General features: G+C 43.3%; 1 protein-coding gene across 1 annotated transcript; it reads right to left on the reverse strand.

Annotated features, from left to right (window-relative positions):
* Positions 1–6,826: 6,826 nt before the first annotated feature.
* Positions 6,827–20,738, reverse strand: galr1b (galanin receptor 1b). Its single transcript, XM_047362678.1, has 3 exons — positions 19,430–20,738; positions 16,780–16,845; positions 6,827–7,509 (listed from the first exon to the last, which is right to left on the reverse strand). The coding sequence occupies exons 1-3, from the start codon at positions 20,072–20,074 to the stop codon at positions 7,192–7,194; spliced, it is 1,029 nt and encodes a 342-aa protein (XP_047218634.1). The 5' UTR covers positions 20,075–20,738; the 3' UTR covers positions 6,827–7,191.
* Positions 20,739–22,082: the final 1,344 nt, after the last annotated feature.

Genomic DNA, 22,082 nt, shown 5'->3' on the forward strand with positions numbered 1-22,082 from the left:
GCTGCTGGCACTGTCTGGGGGGGGTTGGGCGGTTTGGAAGTGTGCTGCTCTGCTGGCTGTCTTATCCAGTGGGGGATCGGGGCGGTGGGCTGGGGGATGGCGTGGAGGGGCTGCAGCCTGTGGGGTGGAGGGGTTGTGTCCATTTCTAGGATGTGGGGTCACCAGCCTTTGGATTGGCTGGGCAGCGATGGTGGAGCTGAGCTGGATAGTGTTTCTCCCTGGGCGGTCTTTGCAGTGGCAGTGATGTAGTGTTTTTTGGGGCTGAGGGGGGCGTGGTGGGGGACACTGGTCTTGGGTGCCTGCCGCTGGTCGGGGACCTCTTGGTGCGTGAGTTTGTCCCATCATGGTGTGGGGTCGGGGGTCCTGTTGTGGGTGCGGTGCTCAGTGGGGTCTGCCCTGTGGCACCAGTGGGCAGGGGTGGCGTTGCGCGGGGCCCTTGCCTTGCCGTTGCGGCACGCTGTGTGGTGGGGGAGCGGGGTGTGGTTGCTTAGAGTGGGGCTGTGTGTGGAGCTTGCGCTGTGTGGGTGTGGCTTCATCGGCTTCTCTTCTATGGAGTTTGCCTGTGGGGGTGTGCCCCTGTGGAGGAGGGGATTCGCGGCGTTTGGGTTCGGGGCATGTGTTCGATATCAGTGTCCCTGTTGGAGGTGGCCCTGTGGGGAGGGTCATGTTGGGGTTCACTGGGGGTGGGAGACTCATGGGGTTGGGATCGGAGCTCATTGGGGGGTTGGGACTGCTTGGCGGGCAGGTTTGAGCCATGTGGACCCCTCTTTTGTACATAGCCCCCTCTCTGGAGGTGGATGGGTGTTGTTGGAGACTGGGTTCGGGGCGGGGGGGCGGGTGCCAGGACGGGGTCACCCGGGTCTGGACGGTGCCAGCACTGTCTGCCTGTCTCTGCCCCAGGAGGGAAGGGGACCGCCTCCTGGGGGGTGCCGGCGCCTGGACCTGGGAGTGTGGAGTATGCATGGGGAGTGTGAGTGAGTGTATGATGTCCATTGTTGTTTGTCTTAGCGTTGGGTGCGAGTGATTTTGTGTGTATGCATGAGGGTGGGAGTTGGTGATTGTGACTGTGTGTGCCTGTTTTTTTTTTTTGTGACAGGTTGGGTCTTGGACTGCTCTCTCTCCTGGATCAGCTTAGGCCTCCCCATATTATGGGGGGCCTATTTCCTCCCCACCACACTACCTGCCGGTGGTTGGAGTCTCTGCCCGTTGGTGTACTTGTAGTTCTCGGTGTCCGGGGCTGGGTGCTTTGGTGGGCTTGAGTGCAATGGGGGTGGAAACATATGCATATGGCATTTTTAGTTTTTGCTTTTTTTATATATATATTTTCCTCACTTTTCACTCACCAACTTAGACAATTTTTGCACACACTTCAAATAAAATAAGATTAGAAAACATTTAAATTAAAGGTTGGACAGGCAGGAGAATACTTGGTATGTTCTCTGGAAGGAACATTGGTAAGAAGACTTGGTGGTACAATAAGGAAGTACAGGAGTGGGTCAGGAGAACGAGATCAGCTGAGGAGAAGTGGGACACTGTGAGGACCGAAGAGTTGCCAGGAGTACAGGGAGACTCAGTGTAAAGTGAAGGTAGAGGTAGCTAAGACCAAACTAAGAGCATAAAGTGACGTGTATGATAGGTTGGACAGTAAGGAGGGAGAGAAGGATTTCTACAGGTTGGAGAGGCATAGAGGCAGAGATGGGAAGGACGTTCTGCAGGTTAGGATGATTAAGGATCGAGATGGAGATGTACTAGGTGCAACAAGTGTGATGGGAAGAAAGAAGGAGGACTTTGAATAGTTAATGAAAGAGGAAAATAAGCAAGAACAAAGAGCAGAAGAAACGACCATTGTGGATCAGGAAGTAGCAAAGATCAGTATGGAAGAAGTAAGGAAGGCATTGAAAAGGATGAAGAGTGGAAAGGCAGTTGGTCCTGATGATGGAGGTATGGAAGTGTCTAGGAGAGACAGCAGTAGGATTTTGACTAGGCTGTTCAATGATATCTTAGAGAGCGAGAAGATACCTAAGGAACGGAGAAGAAATGTGGTGGTGCCAATTTTCAAGAACAAGGGAGATATGCTGATTTGAGTCAACTACAGAGGAATAAAGTTAACTCCTACCATGAAGTTATGGGAAATAGTAGTGGCAGCTAGACTGAGGTCAGAAGTGAGCATCTTTGAGCAGCTGTATGGTTTCACGCCAAGAAAAAGTTCTACAGATCTAATATTTGCTTTAAGGATGTTGATAGAGAAGCACAGAGAATGTCAGAGAGAGCTGCATTGTGTTTTTGTAGAGCTAGAGAAAGCAAATGATAGGCTGTGACGGTACCAGTGCCAAACAGTGCTTTCATACCAAACCGTTTTATGTTTATTAAAACAGAAATATTATGAAAAATTTTTTCAATACTGGCCTTAGTTGATACAAGGACGATAAATTTTCCATTGATATATTTGGAAACATTCAGCTTCTTTAGCAATGACCTTTTGTTGCTTATCCCCCTTGTTGATAGTGTCAGAGAGAACTGTCTGTGACACCCTCAACTGAGGAGCAACGTTTTTGAGTCTTCATTAGCTGTAAATTGATCTAAATCAGTAATATAAGTTTATATAGAAGTTTAACTTCTCACCAGAGGTGTTGAATTACAGTCACTTTTCAGGTATATTCTAATTTATTAAAATGCACCTGTCAGTAATGATGGATTTGAATGATTCTAGGTACAGCCAAGCTGATCTGCTCTGCAGGTTGCTGCTGTCATGTTCGAGGTTAGTTTTTTGACCCACATGGAGAAACCAATCTGACTGTAATAAGGTTCCGATATTTATTAAACAAAGATGGAGATACGTTTCCCACAAGGTCACTTCGTCTGAGGGAAGGAGACGGAGAGATGTTAGCCAGGAAGCAGGAATAATGGAGGTAAGGTTCTGAGAATGAGGGGAGCTGGAATACACAGTTGAGGAGAGGTGGCAGCACAGGAGGGGGACATCCCATTGGTGCAGAGGTAAATGTCATGCTTGTCTGAGGTTCGATAAAATGTGCTTCTGATTTTACAGAAATTACACAGACAAAAAAAGGATGTTTTTGCTCTCAGTTTTGTAGAGTCAAGGTTGGTGGCCTTGGTTTGATCTGAGTACAGCAGCAGAAAATGACCAGCGGTCCAGATGAAAGCTGCTGTTCTGATGATTGTTCAGAAAAGAAAGCTGCTCCTCTGAGATTTCATGAGGACATATGTCAGAAATCAGTCAAGTCCAGCCATGAAGGTGAACCTTTATGACGAGCTGCAGTTTGATCATCTTATCATTATCAAATGCCTATGACCTGGACCCAAACATGACAAAGCGTCTGACAACAAGATGTGGATCTGCAGATGATCTAACTTCTGACTTCGGCTGCTGTGTGGAACCAGTCTGTTCCTGGGAGGTCGCAGGAGGAAGACATGGTTTATATGTCAGTGAGTTACTGAGACACCACAGAGAGGAGAGGCGACAGCATGTTTGGATGGAATGATTGGTTCTGGACTCTGCTCTGATAAAGGTTATACAACCTGCTAATGTATAATGATCCTGTTCTCTTTGCTTACAGGTCCAGTCCAGTTTCACTCTGAGTTCTGCTGAGACAGTAATCAGACAACAGATAGGAGGAATGTAATACGACAGGTTTTTAAGTCCCAGCCAGTGAGAACAGACCAGTCAAACCCCTCTGGACATCTTTAAGGGTTTCCTCAAAAACAAGAGCTGAAACACAAGCAAACAAAATCCATCATCTACAACCCCAGTTCCAATGAAGTGGGACGTTGTGTAAAACGCAAACAAAAGCAGATTACAATGATTTGCAAATACTCTTCAACCTAAATGCACCTGAATCCACTACAAAGACAACATTTAATGTTCAAATTGATCAACTTTATTGTTTTTTGCAAATATTCACTCATTCTGAATTTTATGCTCCAGTCCCAACTTTGTTCCAACAAAGCTGGGACTGGAGCAGCAAAGGACTGGGAAAGTTGAGGAATCCTCCAAAAACACCTGCTGGATCAATCCACAGGTTAATTGGAAACAGGTCAGTGTCATGATTGGATATAAAAGGAGCATCCCTAAAAGACTCAGTCATTCACAAGCAAGGATGGGGGGAGGTTCACCACTTTATGAACAACTGCGTGAGCAAATAGTCATTTCTCAACGTACAATTACAAGGAATTTAGGGGTTTTATCATCTACAGTCCATAATACCATCAAAAGAGACAGAAAATCTGGAGAAATCTCTGCACGTAAGCAGCACGGCTGAAAACCAACTTTGAATGCCAGTGACCTTCCACCCCTTAAGGAGGCACTGCATTAAAAACCGACATCATTCTGTAACGGATATTACCACGCGGGCTCAGGAACACTTCAGAAAACCATTGTCAGCATAGTTCAAAAGCCAGCAACTGTGATGGTATGTGGGTGTTAGTAGCCATGGCATCATGGGTAAATGGCACATCTGTGAAGGCACCTTTAATGCTGAAAGGTCCATACAGGTTCTGAAGCAACATCTGCTGCCATCCATGCAACGTCTTCTTCAGGGAGGTTACTGCTTATTTTAGCTAGATGATGCCAAGCCACATTCTGGACGTGTTCCAACAGCGTGGCTTCGTAGTAAAAGAGTTCTGGTTCTAGACTGGCCCGCCTGCAGTCCAGACCTGCCTCCCGTTAAAAATGTGTGGAGCATTATGAAGCGCTAAATATGACAACAGAGACACCGGACTGAAGCTGTTCATCAAGCAAGAATGAGAAAGAATTCCTCCTACAAAGCTTCAACAATTAGTCTTCAGTTCCCAAACGCTTAGTGAATGTTGTTAAAAGGAAAGGTGATGAAACACAGAGGTAAACATGACCCTGTCCCAGCTTTGTTGGAACATGCTGCAAGCATCAATTTCAACATGAGTGAATATTTTCAAAAAAACAATGAAATGTATCACTTTGAACATTAAATATGTTGTCTTTGTTGTGAATTTAGTAGCATATAAGATGAAAAGTAAAAACGAAAGTTCACCTTGTTTCAGTTCCAGGGTCTTACTTAACATCATATAATAAACATAACATCTGCAGGGTCTAAAATTCTTTGAATCCAACCTGAAGTGAACAAAACTAACTTCACAATGTCTTTATTTACTAAATGAAGATGAAACCAACAGGGGAAAGCTGTGATGCAAGTTGCTTCCTCAGGATTTATGAGGGAACGTATCAGCCAGAAGCTGCTGGTCAGATGCACTGAACAAGTGATCATCATCCTACATGAATGCATGTGCTTCATCAGTTTGCTTCTCTGCAGCATGCGGGTGTGTGGTAAAACAATGCCAGGAGACGTCAGCAATGATCTTAGAGAAGCAATTGTTGCTGCCGATCAATCTGGCAAGGGTTATAAGGTAATCTCCAAACTATCTAAAGTCCATCAACCCACAGAGAGGAAGGTTATTCCCAAGAGGAAAACATTTCATACAGCTGCCAATCTTCCCAGGGGAGGATGTCCTGGCAGTTTCAGCCCAAGGTCCAAGCATGAAGCTCAGAGGAAACAAGCCATCTGGGACAATGTCATTTGGACAGATGAGACCAACGTGGAGTTGACCACTATTCACAGCATATAACCTGAGTAAAAATGCTTTGGTGGGAGCCTCGGAGAGGTTTAGGGAAACAAACAGAACAAGCTGCAGGTGAGTTGTAACTCTCAGGCACAGAAAATCAAGGAAGTTCATAAAGTTCTGCAGCTGTAAAAAACTCTGGATTCCCCATAGTGACCTGAAGGCTGTTTAACGTATTTCTGTGTTCATTGATGGTGTGAATGAAGACTTAAACAGCTGGATGAAATCTGAAGATAAACTGTCTGCTGAGAGGACTCAGGGTCACAGAAGATAGACGTAAAACAAAAAAGTGTTTCTGAAGACAGACGTGAGGAATATTTTGGGATAACATCTTGGATTTATTATTAAATAATCTTTAAAACTATGTTCAAGGAAATAGAAGTGAACATTCTTGATTAGGGTTTGTTTCCTCAGTCAGTCATTTTCTAGCACTTATTCCATAGTGGGTCGCGGGGGAGCTGGTGCCTATCTCCAGCAGTCTATGGGCGAGAGGCAGGGTACACCCTGGACAGATCACCAGTCCATCGCAGGGCAACACACAAACAACCATGCACACACCTAAGGTCAATTTAGATTGACCAATTAACCTAACAGGCAAGTCTTTGGACTGTGGGAGGAAGCCAGAGTACCTGGTGAGAACATGCAAACTCCATGAAGAAAGACCCCAGGCCAGGAATTGAACCCAGGACCTTCTTGCTGCAAGGCAACAGTGCTACCAACTGCACCACCATGCAGCCCACTGTGCCACCGTGGAGGATTGTTTCCTGTTTTTTATTATTATGTCTTCAACTATTGTTGACTTGAAAACTTGTATCTTCAAGTTAACAAAGTTGTTTGATGTGTTAGAAGAACCATGCACTGCTGTAGACACCTGACCGACCCTGATGAGCAGAGTTCTGGTTCTGGACTTCAGTCACTGTCTGTTCACACAAAGAATTGAAATGAACTGGTTCAATAAACAGGTCATTCAAGCACATGTTGAGTTTCAGCAGTGAGGTGAATTCAGTGGTGCTACTTCTTCTTTATGCCATGAACTCTGACATGTCACCATGACCATATTCTTAGAACTGCTGTGTGCTGGAATATAAAAAGATCTGTCATATTTGGATCGGCGCCGTCAAATATCTTTCAAAACGGGGTAAAAAATCCTGGAAATCTGAATCTTTTCAGAAACTTAGAACAGTTGAAACCGTTAGAAATCTGTGCGTAAAAATGGTTGCATTATGATGATGTGTTTATTTTAATGTGCTATAAATTAGAACAAAAATCACAGACTTGGAGTGTAGAGGTCTCAGTCGGAGACCAGTAGAAAGTTGAGGAATTTTAAACATTAATATAAAAAAGAATTATTCAGAAAAATTACAAAAAGTCAATAAAACATAAAATAAAGCAGTTTTCTCAGCTGATGGTTCCTGAACTCAGTGCTCCAAAAGCTGTCGTGTTGAAATAGGTTCTTCTTCAGCTGGAGTACAGGCTGACCACATCAGCCACTCACCTGCAGCCCCTACAGTCATGTGACTTCCAGAATGTTCAGTTTCGTGTTTTTTTCACAAAGATACTGTCATGTCTTCATCAAATCCATCAGATATTGGTGCTGGAGTGCGTGTTGGAGAAGTTGTCCATGCGGAATCGAACCACTTTCCCATTGGTTGGTGGATTGTACAGCAGGTGGCGGGCGAAGACCTGGCGGCAGGCTTTGCGGAAATTCTCTGACAGAAAGGCGTAGAGGATGGGGTTAATGCAGGAGTTGCCGTAGGATAGGCAGTGGGAGATGATACGGAAAGCAAAGGTAGCATTGTTCAGCGGGAAGGTGCCAAACTCCACCCACATGGCGATGATGTGGTGCGGCATCCAGCAGATAGTGAAGCCAGTGACGACCAGGAGGATGGTCTGAGCTGTCTGGAAGAGGAAACATCACGCTGAACCACATGGATGTGAACACAAACCAGTTTAAAATTATCATACAGAAAATACAACAACATCAAAACCAGTGAGAGGTGGAGAGAAGGTCCTGTTACAGAACCTTGTTTTGTTGGATAACCCAACTCTTTGAACTCATATGGATGTTACTGTCAGCTCTTTTTTCTCACAACATAATTCACTCTGATCACCCAACAAGACCAGACTCCTTCCACTTCAGTCACTAAAAACTTTAAATGTAATTATTACCTTTGGTTAGAAATCAGGTTAATTTACTTCTATTTAATCCAGTTCATTTTTACAGCACCTGTTTACAACAAAAGCCATCTCGAGGAACCTTACTAGGCAAATGGATCCAATTCATGTCCAGAAATAAATCATAACCTCAGTCCACTACAATCTGTCCATTCATCCATTATCTACAGTATACCCAGTTATCCTTGCATGTTCGAAGGGGAGGCCCTGGATAGGTCTCCAGTGCATCACGGGACAAGACAGACACACAGGACAAACAACCATGGATATGCACACTCAGACCTACAGACATTTTCAAGAGACCAATTAACAGTAATGTTTTCGGACTGTGGGAGGAAGCTGGATTACCCGGAGAGAACCTATGCATGTACACGGAGAACATGCAAACTCCAGTCAGAAAGACCTGAGGTTGCCTATCTTCAGTGGCCACTAGGGGGTAAAGCAGAGTATAACCTGGACAGATCATCTCTCCAGCGCAGTGGACTGCCGACCTGTCACTAAAAACCCTTCAAAATCCCTCCATTGTTAAGCTCCAGAGTAATAAAGGTAGTCTTTACGTTCTTTTGTAATTAGACACATGATTTTCGGTCCCTATGGACATACCTGACATGTTTGGATGGAGACCTTCGTCTTCATCAGAGGTGTCGCTAGTTGGTATGTAACGTGTCAAAATCAGCTGTTGTTTCCTGAGGTGGTGTCAATATCATGACAGGCTGACAGCGCCCCCAGCTGCTCGCCATGTCATTCCAGGTGTAGGAAAGCTGGAAGGCCCCCTTGTCTCGGTTCATAGCTGTGTGGGCTCGCTTTCTAATCCCCACTGCCTCCATGATCTAGCCCTGATGTTTGTTGTTTTCCATGCGGATGATTTTGGACCTTTCCTAATCCATAATGTGGTTTTCACCTTTGCAGTGTTCTGCTATCGCTGATTTAAAGTTTTCATGTAATGCCTGTTCTTTTCCTGATCGTGTTATTAGAGAAAAGAGACTAACACAATTTTGACACGCCACATACCAACAAGTGACACTTCTGATGAAGATAGAAATCTCCATCCAAACATGTCAGTGATTTCCTTAGGGACAAGAAAATTATGATTCAAATAACAGAAGAACCTAAAGACTATATTGTAAATGACAAATTTAACTTTATTGGAAGAGTAATAAATATATCCAAAGGTTACTTTGGATATATTTCATATACAGATGAGGGTGTCTGTTTATGTATTGTATGCTGGGCATTGGTTTCATTTTATTTCATTTCATACCTTTTAGTTAGTTTTTCATCACATGTAGCTCTTGGAGATCAATCAACATAATATTGTCCCTCACTGGACTTGAGTGTGAATCTGGATGTTTTGCAGCAGCTTACCCCAAAACACCATGATTTTGAGAGTATCCATGTTGGCAAGGTCCCAGCATTTCAATTAATATTGCTAAACCAACCATCTGTCCGCCCATTCATCCGTCCATCCATTCGTCCTTCCGGTTCTCATCTCCAGCAGCCACTGAGTTGGGAGTAGGGTACATCCTGGACACCAGTCAGTCACAGATCTTCCTTTTACTCCTTTTAAACTTTTCCACAGTCAGTCTTCATCTGATTTTCTCGGGAGCTTTTCAAACGTTCCTAATTTTCCTTTTTCCAGATGTTGACGTCAGTGTAGCTCTTGTTATGGATCAGTTTTCCAGGATGGTATTCAGTTAGAAACAAACTGCGGCTTATCTGCTGGTTAGTTTAAAACAGCTCTATAAATAACTATCTCTACAGCAAAGAGCTACAACACAGACCGACTCTTTTTCCTGGGTAATGTGTGCGTATCTCTCTGCTGTCCTGTTACTATGTTCTATACTTTCATTGCTCTGTTTGTATATACAGTCGCTTCTATACAGTGTTTCCCATCATTGCATCAAAACCTTTATTTCTCTACCATACTTGTTACTATTGGGGCCGTGCTGTGTTCAGGGTCCCATATAAACTCACATCCACAGTCCCTCGACTGGAAGACAACCACTACCACCACAGTATCAAATAATTAATGATGTTAAACGTCAACTATTGAGTTTATTTTAGACTTTCTTTCTTGAAAGCTGCTTGTCTCAAGGCACTTTACAAAAAAATCCAACTGATGTTCAGAAATATGCAGCATAAACAATTCAACCCAATCATAAAGATAGATTAAAGTCAATTATATCATATTCAGTTTTTCATTCAAATGTCAATAAAGAATTTACACTGATTACTGAAGGGTGAAAATCATTGTCAACATGCCACTTTTTACTAAAAATGTAAATAAAATCTGAAATTATTTTAATAAAACTAATTTACTGTCAGAAACAGACTTCTTAGTAAAATAACAATGCTCAGCTAGGTGTATGCCTATTTTTGAGTTTAACTGTCACTCATTAACAACAAGCTTTGTTCACTGCAGACTGCAAATGAGTTGGAGATTAACTCCATTTGCTCTGGTTATAATTGCAGAGGTGTCCATCTTCATCTACACCAATTAAACACATCAGAGCAGAGAAACACAATTTGTTCTGCAACATTAGGTAGAGGCAGATCTTCTCTGCATGCAGTCCAAGAATAAAACGGATTCTCATTTCAGCTTCTAACGCCTGGGTTGTGAATTTGCTCCTCAACCTTAATGTGCAGAATGAAGAGAAATACCGTGGTTAATCTTAAATATGCTATAATGAAGCTAAAGCTTTTGTGAATCCATGATATTTCTTTGTTAATTATGTGGAATAAACAAGTTTCTATTGTTTATCACCAAGATTCATCTTCAGTCTCTCACTAACTGGAACCAGGCGAAGATAATCCCAGTTTACCTCACAGCTGAGACTTCCCACTGCTAACCAGCTGCACAAATGGTACCCAAATATCTCCACTCAACAGCTTCTCAGCTTTCTGTGACGTCTGACCATCCATCCAACATGTTCACACATTCTCCTTCCTCCCAACAAATGTCCCTCCAGCTATACATTGTCCATAAAATATACTCTTCATCCTGTTTCTAAATATATCCTCTACCTCCTGATCCGAACCATAAATGTTTCTACTCATCTTTTTACGAGCTCGACCCATTTTCTATAAAATCTCCTCGCTCTCTGTAGGAACGGGCTGTCTTCTGTCAGATGTTTGGCATGGACGTCCTCTCTTCAGATGGATTCAAGAGAGCATTAAACACGTCACATGGAAATGTTCCTGAGATATTTCATGATCCCTTGAGCTTTGTGTCACTTAATTAAAGATCTCTAAAAGGCCAGCTGAGCTGAACAAGTGTTCTCCCTCTGATGGAACTATTTAACAATCCATGACTCAGAACAATCATCTTACCTTCTGCAGGTGAAAAACAGTAATACACCAAACAGTTCTCAAACCAGCTGAATTTCTGGAGAATGATTCCTTCTCCCAGAACAAGGAAAGGCTGTCTTACAGCAGGTCTTCTAACCCCGGCAGATATACAGAGAAAGAAGCCGTGAAGAACAACTAATCACTTTCCTGGGGAAACCAGGAGATGTTTCTTGACTTTCTCTGGAGTTTATTGATCGGTAAAATATGATGGAGAGAGTTCAACTTACTACTTCTAAGGAAAACATTATCAGTTAAACTGCATACATCCATCCATCCATCCAACCATAATCCATCCATCCATCCATCCATAATCCATCCAACCATCCATCTATCCATCCATCCATAATCCATCCAACCTTAATCCATCCATCCATCCATCCATAATCCATCCAACCATCCATCTATCCATCCATCCATCCATAATCCATCCAATCATCCATCCATCCATCCAACCATAATCCATCCATCCATCCATCCAACCAACCATAATCCATCCATCCATCCAACCATAATCCATCCATCTGTCCATCCATCCAACCAACCATAATCCATCCATCCATCCATCCAACCAACCATAATCCATCCATCCACCCAACCATAATCCATCCATCATCCAACCAACCATAATCCATCCATCCACCCAACCATAATCCATCCATCCATCCAACCAACAATAATCCATCCATCCATCCATACAACCATAATCCATCCATCTGTCCATCCATCCAACCAACCATAATCCATCCATCCATCCAACCAACCATAATCTATCCATCCATCCATCCAACCATAATCCATCCATCTGTCCATCCATCCAACCAACCATAATCCATCCATCCATCCAACCAACCATAATCCATCCATCCATCCATCCAACCATAATCCATCCATCTGTCCATCCATCCAACCAACCATAATCCATCCATCCATCCAACCAACCATAATCCATCCATCCACCCAACCATAATCCATCCATCCATCCAACCAACCATAATCCATCCATCCACCCAACCATAATCCATCCATCCATCCAACCAACCATAATCCATCCATCCATCCATCCAACCATAATCCATCCATCCAACCAACCATAATCCATCCATCCATCCAACCAACCATAATCCATCCATCCAACCAACCATAATCCATCCATCCATCCAACCAACCATAATCCATCCATCCACCCAACCATAATCCATCCATCCATCCATCCAACCAACCATAATCCATCCATCCATCCAACCAACCATAATCCATACATCCAATCAAACCAACCATAATCAATCCATCCATCCAACCATAATCCATCCATCCATCCAACCATAATCCATCCATCCATCCAACCATAATCCATCCATACAACCATAATCCATCCATCCATACATCCATCCAATCAAACCAACCATAATCCATCCATCCAACCATAATCCATCCATCCACCCAACCATAAGCCATCCATCCATCCAACCATTATCCATCCATCCACCGACCCATCCATCCATCCAACCATAATCCATCCATCCATCCATACAACCATAATCCACCCATCCATACATCCATCCAATCAAACCAACCATAATCCATCCATCCAACCATAATCCATCCATCCACCCATACATCCATCCATCCAACCATAAGCCATCCATCCATCCAACCATTATCCATCCATCCACCGACCCATCCATCCAACCATAATCCATCCATCCATCCATCCGTCCGTCCGTCCATCCATCCATCCATCCATCCAACCAACCATAATCCATCCATCCATCCAACCAACCATAATCCATCCATCCATCCATCCAACCATAATCCATCCATCTGTCCATCCATCCAATCAACCATAATCCATCCATCCATCCAACCAACCATAATCCATCCATCCATCCATCCAACCATAATCCATCCATCTGTCCATCCATCCACCCAACCATAATCCATCCATCCATCCAACCAACCATAATCCATCCATCCATCCAACCAACCATAATCCATCCATCCATCCAACCAACCATAATCCATCCATCCACCCAACCATAATCCATCCATCCAACCAACCATAATCCATCCATCCATCCAACCAACCATAATCCATACATCCAATCAAACCAACCATAATCAATCCATCCATCCAACCATAATCCATCCATCCATCCATCCAACCATAATCCATCCATCCAACCAACCATAATCCATCCATCCATCCATCCAACCAACCATAATCCATACATCCAATCAAACCAACCATAATCAATCCATCCATCCAACCATAATCCATCCATCCATCCATCCAACCATAATCCATCCATCCATCCAACCATAATCCATCCATCCATCCAACCATAATCCATCCATACAACCATAATCCATCCATCCATACATCCATCCAATCAAACCAACCATAATCCATCCATCCAACCATAATCCATCCATCCACCCAACCATAAGCCATCCATATATCCAACCATTATCCATCCATCCACCGACCCATCCATCCATCCAACCATAATCCATCCATCCATCCATACAACCATAATCCATCCATCCATACATCCATCCAATCAAACCAACCATAATCCATCCATCCAACCATAATCCATCCATCCACCCATACATCCATCCATCCAACCATAAGCCATCCATCCATCCAACCATAATCCATCCATCCACCCAACCATAATCCATCCATCCATCCAACCAACCATAATCCATCCATCCATCCAACCAACCATAATCCATCCATCCATCCAACCAACCATAATCCATCCATCCACCCAACCATAATCCATCCATCCAACCAACCATAATCCATCCATCCATCCAACCAACCATAATCCATACATCCAATCAAACCAACCATAATCAATCCATCCATCCAACCATAATCCATCCATCCATCCATCCAACCATAATCCATCCATCCATCCAACCATAATCCATCCATCCATCCAACCATAATCCATCCATACAACCATAATCCATCCATCCATACATCCATCCAATCAAACCAACCATAATCCATCCATCCAACCATAATCCATCCATCCACCCAACCATAAACCATCCATATATCCAACCATTATCCATCCATCCACCGACCCATCCATCCATCCAACCATAATCCATCCATCCATCCATACAACCATAATCCATCCATCCATACATCCATCCAATCAAACCAACCATAATCCATCCATCCAACCATAATCCATCCATCCACCCATACATCCATCCATCCAACCATAAGCCATCCATCCATCCAACCATTATCCATCCATCCACCGACCCATCCATCCATCCAACCATAATCCATCCATCCATCCATACAACCATAATCCATCCATCCATACATCCATCCAATCAAACCAACCATAATCCATCCATCCAACCATTATCCATCCATCCACCGACCCATCCATCCATCCAACCATAATCCATCCATCCATCCATCCGTCCGTCCGTCCATCCATCCATCCATCCATCCAACCATAATCCATCCATCCAACCATAATCCATCCATCCATCCATCCATCCATCCATGATCTGAAAACCATATTTGACCAGTTCTGTGTTTTCCAGGAGGAAATTTATAAACTCACAAACCAAATGATGAACAAACAAGAGGGAGGAAAAACACAAATTCCCATTGTTGTAGAACAGCCTCCAGAGACCCACAACTGCAAATTACCAGCTGGACTCACTGTAAAAGTAATGACACCTCTGTAAAAACTCACAAAAGGCAATAAATGTGCTAGAAAGGAAAAAGAAAACATGTCCAAAATGTGTTTATTTGATTAACCCATTTTTTTTGTTTGTTTTCTGTGTATGCTCTCTTCAGCTAAACCACATCAGGCTCTCTTGGTGAGCAGAATGAAGCTCCTGGTGGTTTAGATTAGATCTACCTTACTTTATGACTCCAATTTGCAGGAATTGTTCCCATAAATCCAGCAGGGACAGCAGCTGAAACTGGGAACTTATGGCTTCACAGTTCAGCTTTCTCAGAGTAAAGAGGTTCTTGGAGTCAGAAAGTTCAGCAGCTGCAACCTGCAGACAGGATGGTCTGGGTGACGTTTAAGGAAAGGTTCTGTGATCCGATCTGACTGACAACAGCTTTTATAGGTTTCCCATCAGGCTCTTCCTGAGCTGATGGGCATCTGAAAGTAACCTCAGTTTACTGGACAGCTCAGGTCTGATGGAAAGTTTATTTAAGGTGTCATAAAGTGTAAACAGAACTCATTTCTGGTCCAACGCCATGATGTATGGCCTGTTTCCAGCATCTCATTATTATTTCTGACAGGATTTCTTAATAAACCCGGGTCATATTTTATGCGTCCACTTCATGCGTTTGTTTTATTGTGGTGTGATTCAGCAGATTTAATAATATCTCTTATCAGTCTCAGCAGATCCATAAAACTGTTCAGCAGCTCTTAGATGATTTCAGGAACAGAGAAGAACTCTGCTGTCCTTACAGCGTGGATGAAAACGTGTCAGCATGGTCAAAGGAAGGTCTGAGTGGCTGCTGTCACTGCTCCGGGTGAAGCTGTGCCAAGACTTAGTCTGTGAATGAAGTCTTGAAGGTTGTCAGAGGGAATCTCCTCTATTCTTAGTACCACTGTCTAAATATTTACCCACCAGCCTTTGTTCCTCTGCAGCAAGGAGCAGCAGATCCTCTGCTGTAAACTGTCTCCCTCCAGCTCATCTGTGATCTGCTGCTGTAGGACATCTGCACACTGTCGCCTGCCAGCCAGGGCCCAGTCCGTTTCTGTAAAGCTTCAGCCACACCTAGGATAGCTTTACCTAATCCAGGATCTGAACCGGGACTGAGTCCATCAGCATAAGGCTCTGTCCGCCTCACACTGGAAACCATCTAGTGATGATATGGAAAACTGATTTCCCTCTGTGATGTTCTAAACCAAAGTCAACCTGTTTCAGGTGGAGATCACCAAAGACAAACATTCGAACGTTCAAACATCTGTGCAGAGATTCAGTAGAAAGCGTTTACAAGCTGCCCTGAATGTTCCTGCCTCTGTGTTTAATCTCAGCTCGTTCCTCATCAACAGAAACATCCAGATGAATCAGATTCCTGAACAGCTAAACTGAAGGTTCTGATGTAACAAACTGCTGGTCCAGCTTTGTCCTAGAACACTGCTGTCATCCACTGAGGCTCTGTCATGTCAGGCACTTTAAATAATAAAATAATAATAATTAAACTGCTTGAAACCAAATTAAATTAGTTTAAACTATTTTAAATGTTTTTATAGCAGATTATAATTAAGAATGATTTAAACATATTAATGAAAGCACCTCGTTTCTGTTGGATTACAGTTCATCATCAGACTCCTGGCTTTACTGCAGCTCCACACATCTGTGATTCAAAACATTATTTGCATTCATCATCACCATCATCTTCATCACTAACACCCTCACTCAGTGGGATGCTCCCAGCAGCAGCTGGTGGAAACCATTCAGAACAGACGACAAGTGGAGATTTCATCCAAATGATGACATGGAGCCACAGAAGAACCGGGATGATCTGATGAAGATCACTGATTCCTTCAACCAAAATGACCTTTTATTCATTTTGTTGTTGATAGCAAAGTCATTGATCCTAAAAAAAAATAAAGAAGAGGAGGAGAAAGAGGTCACCTTTCTTTTGGAGAGCTCAGACTTCTTGGACATGTTCTTCATCTTCTTATGGAGGTGGTATAAAATCTGCAAGAATAACGAACAGATATCTGATCAGCTGTCACAATACTTCTAATATATTCACTGATGTGGAAGCAGAAGCTTCAGTTCAGTTCAGATTTCCTGCTCCTGCTGAGGGTTTGTCCTTTTCTACAGAAATCTCTCCAGAGCATCTTTTCATCATGTTGCTGAATTCAAACCGAACCCTGAAAACTGACAGACAATCTAAAGAGAAATTATTCTCTGGTTCATCAAACTACATCCAAATTTTTACCTGTTATAATGTTTCAGACATCTCATAAACTGTTTTTTTATTTTATTTCAGAATAAAACGGACAACGGTCTGTCGCCATGGAGATCAATATGAGCAGCAAAGACGACAACACGTTAGGAACGATTTTTCTCCTCGCCCAACTTTTTTTATAGAAATAACTTAATTAATCACTGAACTCTGAGTCATAAATGGGTCGGGCAGGAAGGGCTGAAGCTGAACTGTATCGCCACAATTTGTTCTCTGTTAAAAACTCTATCTCCAGGGATCATTGGGCGAGAGGCAGGTAAACTGTGGACATGTCGACAGTCTGTACTTTAAACCAAAGAAAATGTCAACTTTAAACCACATCAGGCTGAGAAAGAGGCTATGTTGTTGCTGACGTAAGAGTTTAATTAACTAATTAATAACAATGAATTGGCCAGCAAAGCGAGCAGAAAATCTCCAGCGGTTGGTTCCTTCTGATCAGGATGTAATTTGGTCCACATGCAGACCAGTGATGGTCAACCAATTAATGTGGAAGCATTAAATTGGCCTCCGGTAATAAAGTTAAAAACCTTGGTGTTATTTTTGACCAGGACATGTCATTTAAATCCCATATTAAACAGGTTTCTAGGATTTCCTTCTTTCATCTCCGGAACATTGTCAAAATTAGAAATATCCTATCTAGGAGTGACGCTGAAAAACTAGTCCATGCATTTGTTACTTCAAGGCTGGACTATTGTAATTCTTTACTATCAGGATGTTCACAAAATGCAGTTAAAAGCCTTCAGCTGATTCAAAATGCTGCAGCAAGAGTTCTGATGAAAATTAAAAAGAGAGATCATATTTCTCCTATTTTAGCTTCCCTTCATTGGTTCCCTGTTAAATCCAGAATAGAATTTTAAATTCTCCTCCTCACATATAAAGCCCTTAATGATCTAGCTCCATCATACATCAGAGATCTGATTGGTCCATATGTTCCTAACAGAGCAATTCGTTCTCAGACTGCAGGTTTACTGGTGGTTCCTAGAGTCTCTAGAAGTAGAATGGGAGGCAGATCCTTTAGTTATCAGGCTCCTCTCCTGTGGAACCAGCTCCCAGTTTTAGTCCGTGAGGCAGACACCCTGTCTACTTTTAAGGCTAGGCTTAAAACTTTCCTTTTTGATAAAGCTTATAGTTAGAGTGGCTTAGGTTATCCTGAGCTATCTCTGTAGTTATGCTGCTATAGGCTTAGGCTGCTGGAGGGCATAATGACCACTTTCACTCTCTCTGCTACATTCTCATACTACTCTCCAATTTTGTTTTATTTGCTGTTATTTCAGATTTAGCTCTATGTTCTTGTGCTGTTTTTTCTCTTCATAGAAGCTACACCTGACCTGACTCTGCTTTTAGCTGTGAAACCTTCCTGGAGGGGGGCATCAAATGAACTGCTGTTGCCAACAACTTAATGCTCACCTTATGCTGGTCTCTCTTTCATCCTCTAGACTTGAAAACTGTCTCAGAGTTCATCTGCTTCAGTCCATCAAAGGGCAACAAAGAGACACACTGGACAAACAGTCACGCACACACACTTCCCTAAGGACAATTTACAGAGACCAATTAACCAAGCAGTCATGTTTTTGGACTGTGGGAGGAAGTTGGAGTACCTGGAGGTAATCCACGCATGCATGGGGAGAACAAACTCCATGTAGAAAGAGCCCAGGCCAGGATTCGAACCCTGGACCTTCTTGCTGCAAGAGAAGGTGCTAACTATAAATCCTGAAAATACAAAAAAAACCCAGATATAGTGCCGGTGGTTTCAGAACATAGCTATGAAATGGGAAAGCAAATTGTTTGGTGCATTTTTAAAAGAATGGGCAGAGAATAATTTATCAATTCATTTTTGTCATAGCTTAAGTAATAATTTGCATTTAATTTGCATTTTACTGTTTTTATCTTTCTATGTAAAGCTGCAGTTTTACACTTCTACTTGTTTTTATTACTATTTAACACTTTCTTCTTCTTTTCTGTATGAATAGATTTCTTGAATAATTTTAACTTTAATAGTAGAACTAAAATGTTCTAATAGCACTGAAAAAGCACTAAAACATTAACATGTTTCTATAATTTTTCTCCTGATAAAACTCCAGTTTCCCTAAGGTTTGTATGGAACCTCTGACCCAGCACCCTTCAGATGTTGGTATTTTTCTGTTTTTGTTCACCTGGTGTTATTTAGAGACGTTGGGCAGGTGAGTGCGCGCCCGGCAGCAGGTTTTTGCGCATGGTTCAGCAGGTTTGCGCGCGGCCTTTGGCCCCTTCTCCTGTTATTAACGCGTGTTTTACGGCCGCAGCAGGAGTGAAACATTAGCTTGGACTGACCCTGATGTAGCAGCAGCAGATGAGCAGCAGCGGCAGCACGAAGCCCAGAAGCAGGATGGACACCTTGTAGGAGCGCCGCGACGCTCCTGACCCGTTTTCCCAGCAGAAGGTACTGTTTGGGGCGCTGGGATGGGTGGTGAGCACATAGTTTTGAGCCATCGGCACAGAGAACAGCAGGGACATGGTCCAAATGACGCACAGCCCGACCAGCGCATTCCTGCGGCTCCGGACGCACGCAGAGTTCTTAGAGCGCACCACGGCGATGTAGCGGTCCACGGACATGGCCACCAGCGTGAGGATGCTGACTAGCATGCTGACCATGGCCAAGAAGTGTCCGAACTTGCAGAGGAAGGCTCCAAACACCCACTCAGGCAGGGAGTATATTGTGGCGTGGAGTGGGGTGCAGATGAGGAGGAAGATGAGGTCCGCCACGCTCAGGTTCACAACAAAGATGTTGGTGGGGCTGAGTGGCCGCGCACCGCCGCTGGGTTTCACCCGGCCGATCACCAGCATCACCAGGGAGTTCCCGAGCACCCCCACCACGAAGATCAGCCCAAACACCACCGGCACGATCACCGCCTCCGCTCCGGACTCCCCCGCGGTCCGGTTGGTCACACAAGAGGAGTTGTTTTCCGGCTTCAGCATGCTGGTGCTCCACGGGGCCAGCTGGAGCGTCAGAGCAGAGGAGAGACCAGATCCATGGTCCGGACCCAACACGTCAGGCAGCAAAGTCCAAACTCAGAGAACTGCTGGAAGCGCGTCTAGTTATCTGAACCAAGAAGATCTGCTTCCCGCCTGAGGGTTTCAGAGTAAAACCGGTGGCTCCAGACCCACAGGTCTGAGTCAGACCCATTCCGAGTCTTTGGTGCTGTGGACTTTCAGAACAAATGCGGTTTAATTCCAACCAATGCAAAATGTGAAACACTGTAGAACATAATCATAAAACTTTCAGCCCTAAAGAGAAATCTCTTAAACTGGTCCGAACTTGATCGGATCCGAACCTGCAGCTCCTTTTTCCTGACTCAACCTGCAACATGTTTGAACAGAAACAGCAGGACTCCATAATAATGAAGCGCAGTGAGAAGTTCACAACATCTTTCAGCTGCTGAAATGAATGCAGGTTTCTCTGGTTCCGCTTTATTCTGCTGCTCAAACGCTGCTCTCTCTGGCGAAGCTTTTATTTTGTTAGCTGTTGTTTCTACTTCCTGTTACCATGTTCACAATCACAAACTGGGATTGTGAGCCGCTGCTGCTGTTAATAATAATAATAATAATAGACATAGCCGGTTTAAGGCTGTATGGGGACACAACACCTAGGATAAATAAGGCATGTTTGAACGTTTTACACATTTTTAGCTCTTTTAGAGATTCTGTTGTGGCTTCTGAATATCCACCTTAATAATAATAATAATAACAGTACAGATTATTTAGACTTTTCCTGATGTTAATACAGTTTTACTCTTCCTTGTGCAGTTACAGAGTGGACAAAGCTGGAGCCTAAAGACCAATCCAACAGCAACTGATTTCACTTTGCAGTCTGCCCAGGTGCACCTTCTACAATACATGAGCCAACCCTGGCATACCAAAACCAGAATAGCTTTATTACAATGTTGTCAAATTCAGAGTCGATGAGACTGAAAATCAGCAAGCAAGGACACAAAATGACTAATACTCATACTCGTCGTCATACACTCATCCGGGTCCTGGGGTCAGCAGTCTCAGCAGAGATGCCCAGACATCCCTCTCCCCAGACACCTCCTCCAGCACCTCTGGGGGAAGTCCGAGGCATTCCCAGGCCAGCCGAGAGACATAGTCCCTCCGGCGTGTCCTGGGCCATCTTCTGCCCTGGGCCTCCTTCTGGTGGGACGTGTCTGGAACAATTCCCAGGAGAGGTGTCCAGGAGGCATCTGAAACAGATGCCCGAGCCACCTCAGCTGACTCCTCTCGATGTGGAGGAGCAGCAGACCAGAGCAGCGTCCGCATTACTGCTGTATACTGAGTATACAGATTTACATAGAAAATTGTAAAAGACAAGAATCACTTACTATAGTTTTCACATTTTTTCTGTTGTCACTGAGTGACCTCTGTTTGTTCAGTGTAAAAAGATAACTACTCTTCAGCTAAAGATTATTAGAATAAAAACTAAAAAGAGAATCAAGATTAGATTTAATATTAATTTATTCTCTAAAGAATTATGAAGCAACAAGAAACAAAAGAAAATGAGAAGAAACACCTTAGAAACAACAACAAACAACTAATTTAATTAATAATAAAAAAACGTTTAAAATAGAGAAAAAAACCTTTTCTAAACTGAATGAAATATAATATTTATTAGGAGTTTATCTGTCTTTCTGTGGCCTAAAGAAAGGGTTTTGATTCTAACACCTACTTTAAAGAAAAATAATACCAACTTTTAAAACCAGTCCTGATCTGGCAGCTTCAGCACCAGAACCGGCAACATAGAACTGAACAGAGCCATACAGTGTATGTCATTCTTGGGTTGACCTCAGAGCTGAGAAACAGATTTTCCTAAACCATGTCTCAGACTCAGCGAGACCTTCTTAACCGGCTCGCTATGGAGAGAATTATTTAATGATAAGAAACTATTTCAGAGGTATGAAACCCATTCAATTCAATTCAGTTTTATTTATAT

This window comes from Girardinichthys multiradiatus, chromosome 4 (genome assembly GCF_021462225.1).
Source record: "Girardinichthys multiradiatus isolate DD_20200921_A chromosome 4, DD_fGirMul_XY1, whole genome shotgun sequence".
NCBI lineage: Eukaryota > Metazoa > Chordata > Actinopteri > Cyprinodontiformes > Goodeidae > Girardinichthys > Girardinichthys multiradiatus.